This window comes from Acipenser ruthenus, chromosome 28, assembly GCF_902713425.1.
Source record: "Acipenser ruthenus chromosome 28, fAciRut3.2 maternal haplotype, whole genome shotgun sequence".
Lineage (NCBI taxonomy): Eukaryota > Metazoa > Chordata > Actinopteri > Acipenseriformes > Acipenseridae > Acipenser > Acipenser ruthenus.
Window position 1 is genome coordinate 6,935,566 of NC_081216.1, and position 17,362 is coordinate 6,952,927.

Genomic DNA, 17,362 nt, shown 5'->3' on the forward strand with positions numbered 1-17,362 from the left:
CCTTGCTCAAGGGTACAACAGCAATGTCCCCCACGTGGGATTGAACCCATGACCCTCTGGTCAAGAGTCCAGAGCCCTAACCACTACTCCACACTGCTGCCCACACTGCTGGTACATTGACTGTACCAAGTGTTTAATCAAGCCTTTAAAGCACATCTTATTACCTCTTATTTATATAAAAACATTCTGGCATCCTCTCTTCCCTTACAGCCAGCCCAGTCCTCCAGCAGATACATCTGAGTTTTTATGTATTTTTCATTGAACAATTCTTTATAAAAAGAACAAGACCCAGCAGAAGTACACGGTAACCACATCTTTACATAAGAACGTAAGAACATTACAAAATGTACGAATGAGGAGGCCAGTTTGCGGTTTAAAGGGGAACTGTAATGCAAATGAATATATAACCATTTCAATAGAAAACATGTTAACTACAGCTTTTGACACATTTTCAGCCTCTCCTTGAGCAGTATATTGTATAAAAACCATTAAACCATTGAATGTATTGGAGCTCTCTTCCGTCAGGCTTTGTGGGACGTCCTGTCGTTGACTCGTTGTTGGTTTAAAGGCTTAGGCACACAAAAATACTTTTTGTTACTGCTTTTCCTTTTGTTATTTTTGCACCCGAACGCTTTGTATTCCAACATAACGCACCCTGCCAGCGTTCACTGGTGTGGGTGGCTGTCAACGATATGACGGAACAGCGGCGCTAGTAAGGTTCCAATATGGCGACGGCCTGCATTTCCAGCTGACTCAGAAAGCTGACAAAAAAATGAAATGCTGGCCAAACGCTTGACTTTTTAACAAAACTGGCGCAGCGAGACACATTTGTTATGTATACAGAGTATTTAGAGAGTCTTGTTATTTTGAGTACAGTTCCCCTTTAAGGCGCCTTTGCGCTTTCACATATGTGACTGAAAAGCAGGTCTAAAATGTGTCGAATTGCTTTTATTTATTTATTTTTTGTATTTCCTGCACTCAGAATGGAAGAGCTACCGGGATGTGCAGTAATCCTTGATTTGTAGCAGGTGTTTGTTTTTAATGTATATTCAATGCAGCACAGTAACAATGTTATGGTATGTATATATATATATATATATATATATATATATATAATTATTGACTATTTTGACATAATGTTATGGTGCATCAACGATCTTAATATTTGTGGATGACAACAGTATTTTATGTGTGTGTAAAAGCAAGCAGCTAAAATAAATGATCAGCATTTTAATGTAGACACACACTTCTGTAGCTATGTGTATTGTTGTGTGCAAAATAAACAACGGTAGCTGAATATGCCAAGTCGCCGCATTATTGTTCATTATTTAGATCCACAATAATGCAGTTTTTATATTTATCGCTTAGTTACTAAATAACAGGAAGAAAAGGTAACTGTGACAAATTAATCTTAATTATGAATGCACTGCAGCACATATATTATGTGAAAGACACAACCTGAACGTTAACCCGCTAGATTTTTTTAAATTTAATATTTTTATAATTAAAGTTGTATGATATAGAAATAATTACCATTCCATATTGATTCACTGCCGTATTGGTTAGCAGAGGATTTACCTTTCGCGCATGTGGGAGTATGGGAGTACTGAGCGACGTAACCAGATTGGCCATGTGATACGAAAAGGCGGCCCTAAGTCTGCTTTGCATTCATATATATGTAAAGGGTGGCCCTGGTCCTGCAATTGCAGACCCTGGGCCACATCGAACCGGTGGCCTAAATCTAGGCTGGCCCAGGCTGCCTTTTCTTTTTTGGAGCGTTCACATATATGAAAAGGCGGCCCTGGGCCGCTTAAGTCACAACTTTGAATGGGGTCAACTCCTTTTAAGAGTTTGAGTCTGCAAATATGACAAGTTTGCTAATTATCCCCCAATCAAAGTCGTTGATGTAGCTAAGAAACATGGGTGGTCCAAGGACGGAGCCCTGCAGCACTTCATTGAGTACCCTGCCAAAGTCACAGGCTTGTAATGGATCTCCTCATAGGGGCTGATGAGTTAATAATACTGGTATCAGCTTAAAGTTAAACACATACCGACCTCTCGATTTAGTGTCTTTCCAGTTTAACAATCCCAGACTTTTACAGAAAGTCTAAATATAACATTTGATATTATGCTTAAGATTAAAAATATAAGTAAAAGCAACTCCCAACAGAATTGACTTTGGTGAAACTGGAAATGGGCAATATAACTTCAACCAGATATAATGTTCAACCAGACAACAGGAGCAGAATGAGTTGTGTAAAGAATGGATTACTCAATTAACTGCTGCACTGTAGCATAGATTTCAGATTTCTAAGATATTCTTGGACGAATTTGCAAATGACATTGCTTCATTACCTTTAATAAAATTGACATTACTGTCTTCCATTTTCATACTCACCTATGCATATTTCTAATATGATTGATTTAATAACTAATTAAACATAATATGTATTCAAGCATTTATTCCAGATATACATTTTACTCATTACTTTGTCATGCATTTCAAGAACATGTCTGAAACTGAAAAATGAAATTGCAATAGTTTTATTCCTTTAGTTGGAAATGGGTTTTTAATGGACTTTGCGATAGAGAAAAATTACTCTTAATTTCAGTCACTGGAATGTAAAATGTAAGTTAGTATCTTAAAATTACATTTCCTTTTTTTCTGTCCCCTTACAAGTTATTCTGAGTGATTCCAATTACTCAAATGATGTGTTTTGTTAATTGTTTTATATGACTGTGTTAAGGTGACTATTCAGGAGCTGCTCTTCACTTCCAGTTGCCTGCCATAGACGTATGCAATGTATTGCAACCTGCATGGTTTCGACACAGCTCAGTTTAAATCTCTGTTTTTTGGGGTTCTAATTGAGGTGTTGCAGTCACATGACCCCAGCAGGCTACGGCAAAACAACCATGGTGACAAATGCAAAAACGGTATCTTGCATACATGCCAACAGTCCCTATATGGTTGGGACATTCCCGATTTCCTAGCAAATGTACCGCGTCCCGATGCATAGGAAGAAAGTTACGATCATTTATTCTGCACAGTAGTTAGTGAAAACCACACGCTGTGCTCTTCGTGTGGCTGACACATCTGCTGATCACTAATTAAAGGTAAGAATGCTTCATTGCGTCTATTTTTACTGTCATGATGGTCGTGTGGTATTGAGTTGGGGGGGGGGGGTGTTAGATCTATTATATGGTAATGAGTGTTTTTTGCGTAGGACCCCTCCCATGTGTATGATCCCCCCACCCCTCAGAGGGACGAGCTCCCCGCTGAACATTTTCCAAATGTAGTGTATTTGCAACCACAGAGCACACTTTTTACTTCATCACTGGAATTAGAAATACCCAGGTGAAAAAGTACTATGGTAATTACTGTGATAAAATGATGTTAGTATTGTAGTAAATATTACGGGACTTTTGCAGAGTAAACCATGGTATTATCATAGTATACAATGGTAATTACCATAATTTATCATGGTAATCACTACAGTGCACTGTAGTTTACCATGGTACGTGCTTATGGAAAGTACCATGGTTCAGTTCTACATGGGAATGCGGTAATATGGTATTTACCATTGTAAAGTACTCTGGTATTAACCATACAGTATAATGAGTAGTACCATAACACTGCACAAAAATGAAACACAACTGTTTGATCTTTCAATTTAGCAGTTTATTATATTTATTGGCAACACAGTGTGTGTAAACATATTGATTTAATCACAGAAAATGTGATTAGAAGGCATTCACATTACAAACACTTAGGATAGTCATCCTACTAAATACACTCAATGATGTAGTAAAACATTTTAACACTGAAATTGAAGCATTTTAAAAACTATAATTTAGCCCTTCAGCTAAATTGTCCAACACTAATATGACATTTTAAAGGAATACATTCCTAGTTCCAAGCACTAATGAATACAAATTGGAAACCATTTACATTGAAAACTACTGTAATTACCTCTGTTAAACTAAAATGTGAAAATGAACTAAAATAATATTGAAATATGGTACAGGAAAACAACAAGTACAAGTTAAAAGTAGAACACTATTAGCTATTTTTGTATTGAGGAATAATTACACTATTTTCTTTTCTCTGTAGCTGCTTCATTTCATTGCCAAACTTCTTCCTACTGGCTAGCTTGACAGCGGTGTCGTGCGTTCCAGGGTATTCCCTCTTCACAGCTGCTGCCATAAGGGAAAATTAGAACAGCATCACATATTAAATAAAAACTAATGATAAATATGAAATATTTAGCATGCATTTCTCATAGTATATATTGAAGAAACAACATGTCATATCATAAAGCTGCTTTGTTGAGATTGGACTCTTGCCGGATGTGCCTCCTCCATGTAGAGTATGTGTGGTCATATACTCCCTTGATTACAGCCCATGGAGAAGATCATTCACAAACTTGATATGATTCAGTTTGGAGCAACGACTGACAAGTCCCTCGCTGATGATCTAAGGAATACATAAGAATTACATTTAAGAGACAAAAGTATTTTTGTGGATTAATAATAAGGTAGAACCTAAACACTATATATTATTATTTATTTATTTCTTAGCAGACGCCCTTATCCAGGGCGACTTACAATTGTTATAAGATATCACATTATACATTATTTCACATTATACAGATATCACATTATTTTTACATACAATTACCCATTTATACAGTTGGGTTTTAACTGGAGCAATCTAGGTAAAGTACCTTGCTCAAGGGTACAGCAGCAGTGTCCCCTACCTGGGATTGAACCCACGACCCTCTGGTCAAGAGTCCAGAGCCCTAACCACTACTCCACAAGCAACAATATATAAGATCCAGCATTTATTATGATCGTGATATTTCAAGTATGTTTGACATAAGTTACTACATTTACAAAACCTCATTACTGTATTAAAAGGTGCTCTAGTGCTTGACTGCTGGTTGCCAATCTAATATTACATGGGATATAACTTTTTTTTTGTGGTTTCTGAGGACATTTTCATTTGATATGCAACTTGCCATACTTACACAAATACATAATTTTACAAATATCAAACAGAAAAAAATATATCTATCAATGAACATACCTGCTTGAGTGAAGGATCATTCTCCTCATTAGACATAAATCGTTAAATCTTTTTAACGCTTTCCCTTCACAAAAGACATTTCTCGTGGTTTTTCTTAATGAGAATGGCTGGTCATTTTTAAAACACAAAATAAACTTATTGTGCACATTATGATACAATGAGAGAGAGAGAGAGGATGCATCATGCATTGCTAAAGTCTCTGTACTGTTATACAAAATTAGCTGGGGCTGCTTGTAGCAAATAAATCAACTAAAGTGATTTAATATATTTTAGTTTCTTATTTTAAGTTGTTTAAGTTGGAGTGCTCCTGTGTGTACCATTGCGGAAAACAATTAAGATTTATTTAGTTTGTAAATGTTTATTTCTTAATAAATTAGTTATATGTCACCCTACAGAAGATATGCTACTCCCTGTCCTGTTGTAAATTATGTCTGTATTATATTGAATGTAAATGTATTAAAAATGAATGATAGCACCCTTTCTTTAGCTATACTTAAATGGCTGTGAATATTACTACTATTTCGTTGTTTTAGAACGTGACCTGAAACTAACTAGATTTTTTTATATTCCATATTCAGGCTACAATATTACTGTGATGACGTGACCCCAAGGACTAGTAAACCACAGGTAGCAGACTTGAGTTGCCGTTCAACAACACTCTTGGTGTTCTTTATTTATTTATTTTAATTCACTATTACCAAACAAACAAATAAAACAAAAGCCTAACTCTGGCAAGGAGTGCTAACTTAACCTTTATAAGGAAGCCCTGTCTAACCATGGGACAGCTATCTGTTACCCATAACAAAAAAACAAATATTAAACTTTAACAACGCGTTTTGTGATCTTTTGTTTTTTTTCTCTCCAGATCCACACACGTGCCCTTCTTCCATACACCTCTCGCAGACGGGTTGAACCTCTCCCTTTTTAAAGGGCTTGTAATTAAGTCCAGCTGCCAACAATAAATCACTTAACTGGGCCATCAAGCCAAGACCTCTAGTGGTTGTACAGTGCATTCACAGGGCATAAAGCTCTTTCCATCCTCAAGCTTATACAGTGCCCTTGAATGACTTTATTACATACCCCTCCCCTCAGCTCAAACCCATGGGTTGGAGCGTAACTGTCTGAAAAACAGTGGACCCGTGACAAACCATCTGCATTACCATTCCGCTTCCCACTGCGATGTTCAATTGACAAAAACCACCTGGTAACTCTGGAGTTTTTCTCCATTTTAGGGGTGCGTGGTCGGTAACGAGGGTTAACTCTGTCAGAGGCGTAGCTAGCGTGCCAAAATTTGGAACAAACCTCCTATAGTACCCCACGATACCTAGAAAGGCTCGAACCTGCTTCTTATTAACAGGTCGAGGCCAGTTCTTAATGGCCTCTACTTTGTTCAGTTGGGGCTTTACGAGACCATTCCCTACCACATAACCCAAATAGTGAGCCTCTGTTAGACCCACATGACATTTCTCAGGGTTTGCAGTTAATCCGGCTGTCCTGAGACCACCCAAGACAGCTTCCACCCTTTGTAAATGCCCTTCCCAGGTTTCAGTAGAAATTACTATATCATCCAAATAGGCTGCTGCATAATTAGCATGAGGTTTCAAGATCTTATCCATGAGGCGCTGGAAAGTAGCCGGTGCACCGTGCAGCCCAAATGGCATTACCTTATACTGGTATAAGCCTGATGGAGTAACAATAGCTGTCTTTTCCTTGGCACTCTCAGTTAGGGGTATTTGCCAATAACCCTTGGTGAGGTCCAAGGTAGACAGGTATTTGGCCTTTCCTAGCTTCTCAATTAATTCGTCTACCCTAGGCATAGGGTAAGCGTCAAATTTTGAAACTTCATTCAACCTACGGAAATCACTGCAAAACCGCCAAGTACCGTTGGGCTTTGGCACCAATACTATTGGACTAGTCCAATCACGGCTAGATTCCTCAATCACCCCTAATTGGAGCATCTTCTCTACCTCCGCTTTTATCTCTGCTCTTTTGGCCTCGGGGACTCGATAGGGTCGTAACTTTACTTTAACCCCGGGTTCAGTTATAATGTTATGTTTAATTATGTTTGTTCTCCCTGGTAATGCTGAAAATATATCGAGATTTCTTTCAACCATCTCCCTGACTTCTTGGCATTGGGCTGTGTCTAGGGTTGAGCCGATGTTGACTTTAGAAGTTGTGGGCTTAACCTCCTCAGTCTCTGCCTCCTCTCCAGCAAGTACTGTCTCCCTATCTTTCCAGGGCTTTAACAGATTTATATGATAAATCTGCTCTTTCTTTTTTCGGTCCGGCTGGTTAACCTTATAATTCACGGGCCCCACTGCCTCAATTACCTCGTAAGGACCTTGCCACCGTGCAAATAATTTACATTGTGAGGAGGGAACTAAAACCAAAACCCTATCCCCGGGTTCAAACACTCTGACCTGTGCTGCTTGGTTATAAGTCCGGGACTGTGCTGCTTGTGCTTTTCCTAAATGCTCTCTAACTATGGGGGTGATCTTCTCTATTCGATTACCCATCTCTATCACATGTTCGACTATTGATTTCCCTGTATTGGTTTGTCCCTCCCAGATCTCTTTAGCGATATCCAGTATACCACGGGGTTGTCTCCCATACAACAATTCAAAGGGAGAAAAACCCGTGGACGACTGAGGGACCTCCCTTATGGCAAACATTAAATACGGCAACTGTAGATCCCAGTCCTTCCCTTCTTTAGCGATAACCTTCTTGAGCATACTTTTTAATGTTTTATTAAATCTTTCTACTAAACCATCGGTTTGGGGATGATAAACCGAGGTTCTTATTGGGGTGATCTTTAAGAGGGCACACAGCTCCTTCATTAAATTGGAGACAAACGGGGTACCCTGGTCAGTTAAGATCTCTTTAGGGATACCAACACGAGAGAACACCTGCACCAACTCTTTAGCAATGGTTTTAGATGCAGTGTTCCTCAGGGGAATTGCTTCTGGATACCTGGTGGCATAATCTAGTATTACCAGCACATGCTCATGCCCCGGGGCTGATCGTGGCAATGGTCCGACCAGGTCTGCAGCAATGCGCTCGAAGGGTACATCTATAATGGGAAGCGGCACCAGGGGAGCTCTGAATTTACTGCGGGGACTGGCCCTTTGGCAGTCGGGACAACCATTACAGTACTTTTCCACTTCCTTATACACACATGTCCAAAATAACCTTTTAAGAATACGCTGTGTGGTTTTTTCAATTCCCAAATGTGCTCCAAATAGATGACTATGTGCCAGGCGTAACACCACTTTCCTATAGCAGACTGGCACCAGGAGTTGTTCTACCACCTCCTCCCCAATGCACGTTACCCTGTACAACAGGTCATTCTTGACAATAAAACAATCACTATCCCCTTTGGTTTTTCCCTCTATTGGTACCCCATTTACCTCAACTACATTTTTCCAGGCATTGACCAGAGCAGGGTCATTTGCCTGTTCCCTTCCGAACTGTGAGTCTGGCACCCTCCACTCTTCTAATACAGCCTGTTCTGGTTCTCCCATGGTAATGTGTGTACTACCTGTTTCATCTATTATCTCCTGAGAGCTACACTGAGTACTCACCCCTTTTCCAACCCTTTTTGAACTCTCCCCTATGAGTACACTTTCCTGAATTGTAGCCAGAGCTCTCCATTCACGCTTGGAAGCCCTTTTCTCCTTCCGAGTTTTTCTGACTTTAACATTATCTACAAACAAGTCAGAGTCTGTAAATGGAAACAATTGCTCCAGACACCCTGTTGGCTCAATTTCACCAACTTTCCTTTGGTCAGCAGGGGGTGCCATTTTCCCCTGTACTTGAAGCAAGTTATGAAAACCTGGGTAATCTCTGCCCAATATCACCTCTTGTGGGAGCTTTGGTAAGACCCCCACTCGGACACTACTTTCAACCCCATTAAAGCTCAGATTCACCTGACAGGTAGGATAGAAATTAGTATCGCCGTGGATACAAGTGATACCAGTCCTGAGACCCTGAGAGCATGAACTGATGACCTCCTATAGCAGCACCCACAACACTGGTTACCCCACAACACTTATAATCCAACACGTTGCATTCCATAGGTGTCTGTTCATTTGGGCACTGTACTGCAATATGGCCATACTCATTGCAATGATAACACTTATAATTCTGGTACTGGTTCACATTTTGACCACTATTCAAACCTTGCATCACCCCTCTTTCCCCCAGTCCCTTAACGGTCCTCAACCGCTCTTCAGCAACCCCTCCCCTCAGTTCGATCTTACCAGAGTTCTGGCCGGGGCGCTGTTTCAGAGGAGCTGTCCGCCAATTGCTCCTGGGGTACGTTGTTGATGGGGTTCGTGCCAGTTCCTCTGAGGCGATCTGTCACTCCACCAAGGCCACAAAGTCATCAAGGGAGGATGGGTCACCTTGTCCTACCCACTTCTTGAGGGACCCGGGTAAGGCTCTTAAAAACCGGTCCATTACAAGGATTTCCACAACCCTGCTAGCTGAGTTAACATCCGGCTGTAACCAGCGCTTGGCCAAATGTACCAAATCAAACATTTGCGGCGGGAGGATCGCTCCTGGTTATAGGTCCACGCATGGAACCGCTGTGCTCTGATGGCGGCTGTCACTCCTGCCCTCGCCAAAATCTCTGCCTTGAGTTGGTCGTAATCCTCACCAGCGGGGGTGCCCAAGTCAAAGTACGCTTTCTGAGCATCACCAATCAGAAATGGTGCCAGACTTCCAGCCCATTGGTTTTTTGGCCAACCTTCTCTGGCAGCGATCCTTTCAAATGCCAGAAGGTACGCTTCCACATCATCTTGCTGGGTCATTTTGGACAACAGGTGACTGGGTCTTATGGGGTTGCTCAAGGGTCGGCCACCCTCAGCTGCAGGTAGTTGTTATGTCATGTCTTGACGCTCCTCCTGTGCTCTTACCAGCTGGGCCAACAACTGTTGCTGCTGCTGCTGTAATGCCAGGGTAGCTGCTTGCTGCACCGCCATCTGTTCCTGGTGTCTTTTTTCTTGCGCAGCTACCTGGGCAGCAATCTGTCGGTTGGTGTCCTGCTCCGCAGCGGTAACTTGCAAAAGTGCTTTTACCAGTCTTCCATGATTTTTTTTTTTTTTTTTTTAACTAGTCCTCCACACCTGTAGGGGCGTTCACATCCCACTTCTGACACCAAGTTGTGATGACGTGACCCCAAGGACTAGTAAACCACAGGTAGGAGACTCGAGTTGCCGTTCAACAACACTCTTGGTGTTCTTTATTTATTTATTTTAATTCACTATTACCAAACAAACAAACAAACAAAACAAAAGCCTAACTCCGGCAAGGAGTGCTAACTTAACCTTTATAAGGAAGCCCTGTCTAACCATGGGACAGCTATCTGTTACCCGTAACAAAAAAACAAATATTAAACTTAATTTCTTTAACAACGCGTTTTGTGATCTTTTGTGTTTTTTTTTCTCTCCAGATCCACACACGTGCTCTTCTTCCATACACCTCTCGCAGACGGGTTGAACCTCTCCCTTTTTAAAGGGTTTGTCATTAAGTCCAGCTGCCAACAATAAATCAATTAACTGGGCCATCAAGCCAAGACCTCTAGTGGTTGTACAGTGCATTCACAGGGCATAAAGCTCTTTCCATCCTCAAGCTTATATAGTGCCCTTGAATGACTTTATTACAATTACATTTATTTTTGGAATAAAACATAGTAAATAAATAAGTAAGAGTCAGCACTCTTGACAAACTTCCCTCCTAGATTCAGAATATCTGCCGGGTGGCCTTTCGGTCTGTTCACTTCACTACAACATCTGACCCCCTCCCTCATTTCCCCCAGACCACTCTTCCGTTCATTGACCCAATCAAATGTCGCATATTTTAAGATTTTTTTGCACCATATTATCGTCTGATCCAGACAGAAGTAACTGCCAAGAAAAAAAAACAAAAAAACTTCTGGCATAGCAGTAAGTCTAGAAATAAATACATTAAGATAAACGACTGTAAGTCGCCCTGGATAAGGGCGTCTGCTAAGTAATAAATAATATAATAAAAAATTATATATATATCTATGTTAATATATTTTGATGTGAGAAAAATAAATAAAACAATAATTTTTCAAAAAGTATTTTTTATTGCCATTGGAACTATATTCAAACAAGTGCACACTGACCTTTGACCTTGACCTTGACAGGAAATATGTTTATATCGCATAGGCGGTTTCTTCTGCCGATGGTCAATTTATCGTGTTTCTGGAACTATGAGTGTGTGCAATGAGGACACTAATTGATAAATAATTAAGGTTTTACTTTAATAATATAATAAGTGTTTTTTTATGACTGCACACCACGTTGGTTACCATTTGAAGACCTTTTATTAACACAAGCATTCTTATATATCACAATGTAACACTGCCCTCTAGTGGGTGTTTATTACAACAGTGATGTAACCATATTATGACTACATCTCCCTTTTTTATTTTATAAAAATAATTATATCAATCCCTAATATTAAACTAGTTATTCTTACAACAGTAGTGCTGTATAGACTGATAAATGCAATTATTATTTATTTATTACATTTTTATCCAAAAACCTTCTCATTTTCTTTATGACAACGCTTTTTTTTTCAATCGTTTCAATCTCTGTCCATTCAGCATTCCTCTATCAGTCTCTTGGTTTTTTACAAGTCTTTTATGCTGAATATTGCCATATGTCTTTCCTTTGTTTTCTAAAGTTGGAATCACGTTGCTGTTCTCTGACACAGGTGTGCTGTGTGTCTCTATTTGTGGTCAATTAGTGTTATCCAGTTTGTAACAGTTCTTTTAGTGGAATTTCTTCACTCAGTGGGTTGAAGGTCCCAGGTACTTTGAAACACTTTACCATATTCAGTTACTACCTGATATGAACTTCGGGTAGTTTCTTTGATTACTTTTGCAACAGGGTCCCCACTGTCTACTGCCTCTAATCCTTACAATATCATCTTCAGCCAGCGGGCTCAAAGACTTTGCAGATCTATCATACAGCTGTTTCCTTCTTTGTGCTGCAGACTGTATGACATTCCTGTTTGTTTCTGTGTTCTGCGGTTCGAGTAGATCTCTTGCTGCTGGCAGTCTTGTTTGCAGTTTTCGGTTCACTGGAAGCTCTGCAGGAGACTGACCGCTTTCAAGTGGTGCTGCTCTACATGCTAATAGTGCAAGATAGGGATCCTCTGAATTTTCATTTGCTTTTTTAATTAGTCTTTTTACTATTTGCACTCCTTTTATGCCCTTCTGTTTGACTGGGGGTAGAGAGGGCTCGAAGTGACGTGTTCAGATCTGTACTCTTTTTCGAATACTTGAAAATTCAGGCTGCTGAATTGTGGTTCATTGTTTGTAATTACAGTTGTCGGTATTCTGTGTCTTGCAAAGATCGATTGTGTGTGTTTAATCACTTGCTTAGCTGTGGTTTCAGTCAATAGTGCAACTTCTGGGTAGTTAGAATAATAGTCAATGACTAAAAGGTAGTCTTTACCTTTTAAGTTGAAACAGGTCTGCTCCAACCTTTCACCAGGGTGCTTCAGGTCTGCTGTGTGCTTTCAGTGGCTGCTTTGTCTGTTGGAATCTGTGTCTTTGACATATTTCACATTTCTGCACTACATTTTCAATGTCCCTGTTTTCAGTGGCCCATAGATGGCCAATATAATATGTCTCTAGCACGTCTTTTGCATTTTTCAATGCCTAAGTGCCCCTCGTGTGCTAGCTGTGGCATTGCAGATCTCATGGAGGTGGGTACGATGATTTTTGTCCCTTTGATTACAGACAGTTCTCCATAAAAATGTTGGTATGGTTTACTCAAACACACTTCACGTTTATGCTGGATTTGTTCATCTCTTTCAGCGTTTCGTCCTTTGCATTTTCTCTGGCAATATGTTGCCATTTCTGCTCAGAAACAGGAAGCGTTGCTCTTACCGTGTCCACATGGATCTCCACATCATTTTCACTGGAGCTGGTTGCTGAACCGGACAGGTAGGCTCTGGACTGTGCGTCTGCTACTACCAAGTGTTTCCCTGGTGTGTACTCGAATGTCAGATCGTACTTTTGCAATCTTAACATAAGCCGCTGTATGCGTGGTGGTGCGTCTCCTAAATTCTTTTTTGAGGTAGCTATCAGTCGGTGCGTTTACATGAGCATAAGAATTCCGATATTTTTTGGAAAACTAAATTTTCGGAAATCTAATTCCGATATCAAAAGTCATGTAAACACAGTTTTCAGAAAATGTATCGGAATATTCCGAAAGTCAGTTTTTCGAAAACAGCACCTAGAAATTTCCGATTAAATTCCGAAAACTAACAAAATGTATATCATGTAAACACACTTTTCGGAAAACTTATTGAAATAGCATACTGTGCATGTGCACACTTTGACCCGTGGTTTTAGAAAACAGAGAAAAAAATTATAATCTGTAGTCAGTCTGCATGCTTCCATTTGTCTAGTTAGGGATAAAGTTACTACATTTGTTAAAGTCCGTATGTATTTGTTAATAGCCCATACTGAAGCAGAAAATGTTTTCCAGTTTTAAAATGACATGAGAATTTTAAATAATGTCTGCAAAAGAAACTGGTAATATAGAACAGGAAGAGCTGTTGGAAAGGCTGATTGCACATTTTGGGGAATCTGAATAGAGGTACAGGATAGCAATCTTTGAATTTAAGACCTGACACTTCGATAAAGCACTTGAGTTATTGGATTGGTCTCTGTTCTGCTGCAGAAATGTCCGGTCTGTTCAAATTGTACTTAGGCTGCTACAGTACAGCGAAAATATCCTGTGTTTTCCAAAAACTTCAACCCATGTATACAGTTGAATTCTAATGAGATTTTCAATCATTAATCATGTAAACACAGAAAAGTGACTGCGGCAGAGCAGGGCTCTGCCCTTGTAAATATTGGCAGGAATGGGGTTAAATTCTCCTCCCTGCCCAGGTTTATTGCGTCAGGTGGGAGCAATTATCAATCAATTAACACCCAGCCACCTGACATAAAAGGAGGCCTCAGCGCCTCAGTAGAGAGAGATAGCTGAGGAAGCAAGGGTGTTTTACTTTGTGTTTATTGTCTTTGTGTTTAAGAACCTTTTTGTTTGGCCCTCGTGCCTGTTTATTTTGTGTCTTATTTCTTAAAAGTTTTTTGTTTGAACTGCAGTCTGTCTCTGGGCCTCATCCCTTGCACCATCCTATCACATGTGGATGTCTCATGTCTCATCCTGACACATGAGCTGCCTCTGCTGTTCCCACCTCCACCAGCAGAGGAGGAATACCTGCTGTTCCCACCTCAACCGCTAGAGGGAGAAGTGGAGCTCCCGTTGCCGCCTTCTTGGCCTTTTGGTCTCCCCTCCCAAAATCGCCTCCCGAGGGTCCGTTGCTGCCGTTGCCCGGGGTCGCCTGCTCGCCATCGCCCAGGGTCGTCAGCTCTGTCTCGCCGACTCCGCTCAGGAATGCCACATCTGGATCGCCTGGGGTTGCCTGCTGCTCCACATCGCCTGGGGTTGCCTGCAGCTCCGCATCGCCTGGGGTTGCCTGCTGCTCCGCATCGCCTGGGGTTGCCTGCTGCTCCGCATCGCCTGGGGTTGCCTGCTGCTCCGCATCGCCTGGGGTTGCCTGCTGCTCCGCATCGCCTGGGGTTGCCTGCTGCTCCGCATCGCCTGGGGTTGCCTGCTGCTCCGCAACGCCTGGGGTTGCCTGCTGCTCCGCATCGCCTGGGGTTGCCTGCTGCTCCGCATCGCCTGGGGTTGCCTGCTGCTCCGCATCGCCTGGGGTTGCCTGCTGCTCCGCATCGCCTGGGGTTGCCTGCTGCTCCGCATTGCCTGGGGTTGTCGTCGGCTTAGGGATAAAGGTACATTTAGCAGAAATACAAGTTAGAGGACGCTCATCAAGACAAAATTGATGAATTCATACATGAAGGAAATTTGGAATTTCTGTACAAGAATACATACTGGGATTATCTGTTTAATGGAGCAGTAACCTTGAGTTTAACTATTTTTGTAATCACACTGTGATGATGTTTATATATCTTCGTCGAATGATTCACTAGTATTATGGTGAAATAATTCGAATTTACACAAAGAAACTTATCTTAAGGAGTTGTTGATTATAGGAATTATTGATTTAATAACCCTATCGATGGCAGGTATTCAAAGACAGGTAAGATCTAGAATGCATCTAGACAACCTAATACAGAAGCTTGTCGCTGGGATTAAATTCAATCTTAAATCAATTCCTTATAAATCACTACTTTTGATAAAGTTTGTATTATTTTGTATCACTATTATGTAATTGAATATGAACTATTATGTAATGTGTATGATGGTGAGATACTCTCATATAAGATATTTAGAGTATCTAAGGGAGGATTGTAAGGAAATTTGATAGTCCATATTCATATTGTTAGAATATTGTATGTATGGTACTTTCAATGGAGAGACATTGAGCACAGAGTTTAGGTGGGGTATTTTGGAATGCAGTCTGACTAGATTGAGAGCAAATATGACCATTTCTGGGCATGTGTGTAGGCGGTTTTATGCTCTGCTCTGCTTGACTGCATGGGGGGATGGGAGAATCTCAGAGAATCTACAAATGCAAAGGTGTGTGAGGCTTGGAGACTTGCCACATACAGGTATAGTGAGGAGGGGTCATAAATGACATCATTAACAGGGTGTGTTTTGGAATCTACAAAACTGAAATGAATGCATTGTGTGGTGCTCAGTTCTACCAATCTCAGCCCAGAGTGACACGACTCTGTACAATAGTTCTATTCTTGTATTACAGCAATAAACATATTTTTGACATTCACTAATATTGTTTTTCAGTTTCCATCAATTTTTCCCTACAACGAGGTGTCTTCAGGACCTACCACCATTAACCATGACTACACAGGATGGCAAAGTCATTGTGTAGTGCAAACAAGCAAGTGACTATGAAGGGGAGTTATTACATTTAAGTAGATTTGTTTTGTTTCATGTTTTGTTTCGTGTTATTTCATAATAAATCATGGTCATAATTGTCTGAAATTGTTTATGTCCATGTTTATTTATTTATATATATATATATATATATATATATATATATATATATACACACACATACAAAGTATATATATACACTACCGGTCAAAGGTTTTAGAACACCTCCATTTTTCCAGTTTTTATTGAAATTTACACAGTTTAATGTCTCAGTGTACTCTGAAATTAAAGCATAGAACAAATAAACAATTGGAGATAAAAAAGAAATCATGGAATTGTTTTGTTTAACAAAATTTAATCTAAATTTTTTACTCATCAAAGTAGCCACCTTTTGCAGATATAACAGCCGAACACACTCGTGGCATTCTTTCTACAATGGAAATCAAATATTGTTCGGAAAGTTCTTCCCAACACTGTTGCAGAAGTTCCCACAAATGTGTTGCTCTTGTAGGTTGCTTTGCTTTCACCCTTCTGTCCAGTTCATCTCAAACCAGCTCGATGGGGTTTAAGTCTGGAGACTGTGCTGGCCATTCCATGATTTGAAGCCTACCGTCTTGTTCTTTTCTTCTAAGGTAGTTCTGACATAGCCTGGAGGTATGTTTTGGGTCATTATCTTGCTGTAGGATGAACCCCTAACCAACTAGGCGTATACCAGAGGGTATTGCATGGCGCTGCAAAATGCTGTGGTAGCAGTTTTGGTTCAGGGTGCCACTCACTCTGTGCAAGTCGCCAACTCTGGATCCAGCAAAAGAGCCCCAGACCATCACGCTTCCTCCTCCATGTTTGACAGTTGGTGTCACACACCGAGGAACCATCCTTTCGCCTACTCGACGGCGTACAAAAACCCTGCGTGATGAACCAAAGATTTCAAATTTTGATTCATCGGTCCATAAGACCTTCTTCCAGTCTTCAGTAGTCCACTGGCGGTGCTTCATGGCCCAGGCAAGCCTCTTTTTCTTATTTTGCCATCTTAGCAATGGCTTTCTTACTGCCACTCGACCTGTCAAACCTGCAGCTCGAAGTCCTCTTCACAGTTGAAACTGAGACTTGCTTACTTCGACCAGTGATAAGCTGTGCTTGAAGCTGTTGTCCTGTGAGCCACCTATCACGCAAGCTGTTGACTCTCAGAAACTTGTCTTCTGATTCTGTTGTGGCTTTGGGTCTGCCAGACCTCATCTTGTCAGAGTTTCCTCCAGTTTCCAAGTGCCTTTTGATGGTGTAGGAAACTGTACTCACTGACACCTTGGCTTTCTTTGCAGTTTCTCTAAAGGAAAGACCTACACTTTTAAGGGTTATAATGGTCTGT

At 40.7% G+C, this 17,362-nt stretch overlaps 1 protein-coding gene across 1 annotated transcript; it reads left to right on the forward strand.

Annotated features, from left to right (window-relative positions):
• Nucleotides 1-9,794: 9,794 nt before the first annotated feature.
• Nucleotides 9,795-16,029, forward strand: LOC131701929 (keratin-associated protein 5-1-like). Its single transcript, XM_059002768.1, has 3 exons — nt 9,795-9,867; nt 14,314-14,930; nt 15,904-16,029. Exons 1-3 carry the CDS (start codon nt 9,795-9,797, stop codon nt 16,006-16,008), a joined length of 795 nt encoding a protein of 264 aa, XP_058858751.1. The 3' UTR covers nt 16,009-16,029.
• The last annotated feature ends 1,333 nt before the right edge of the window (nt 16,030-17,362 follow it).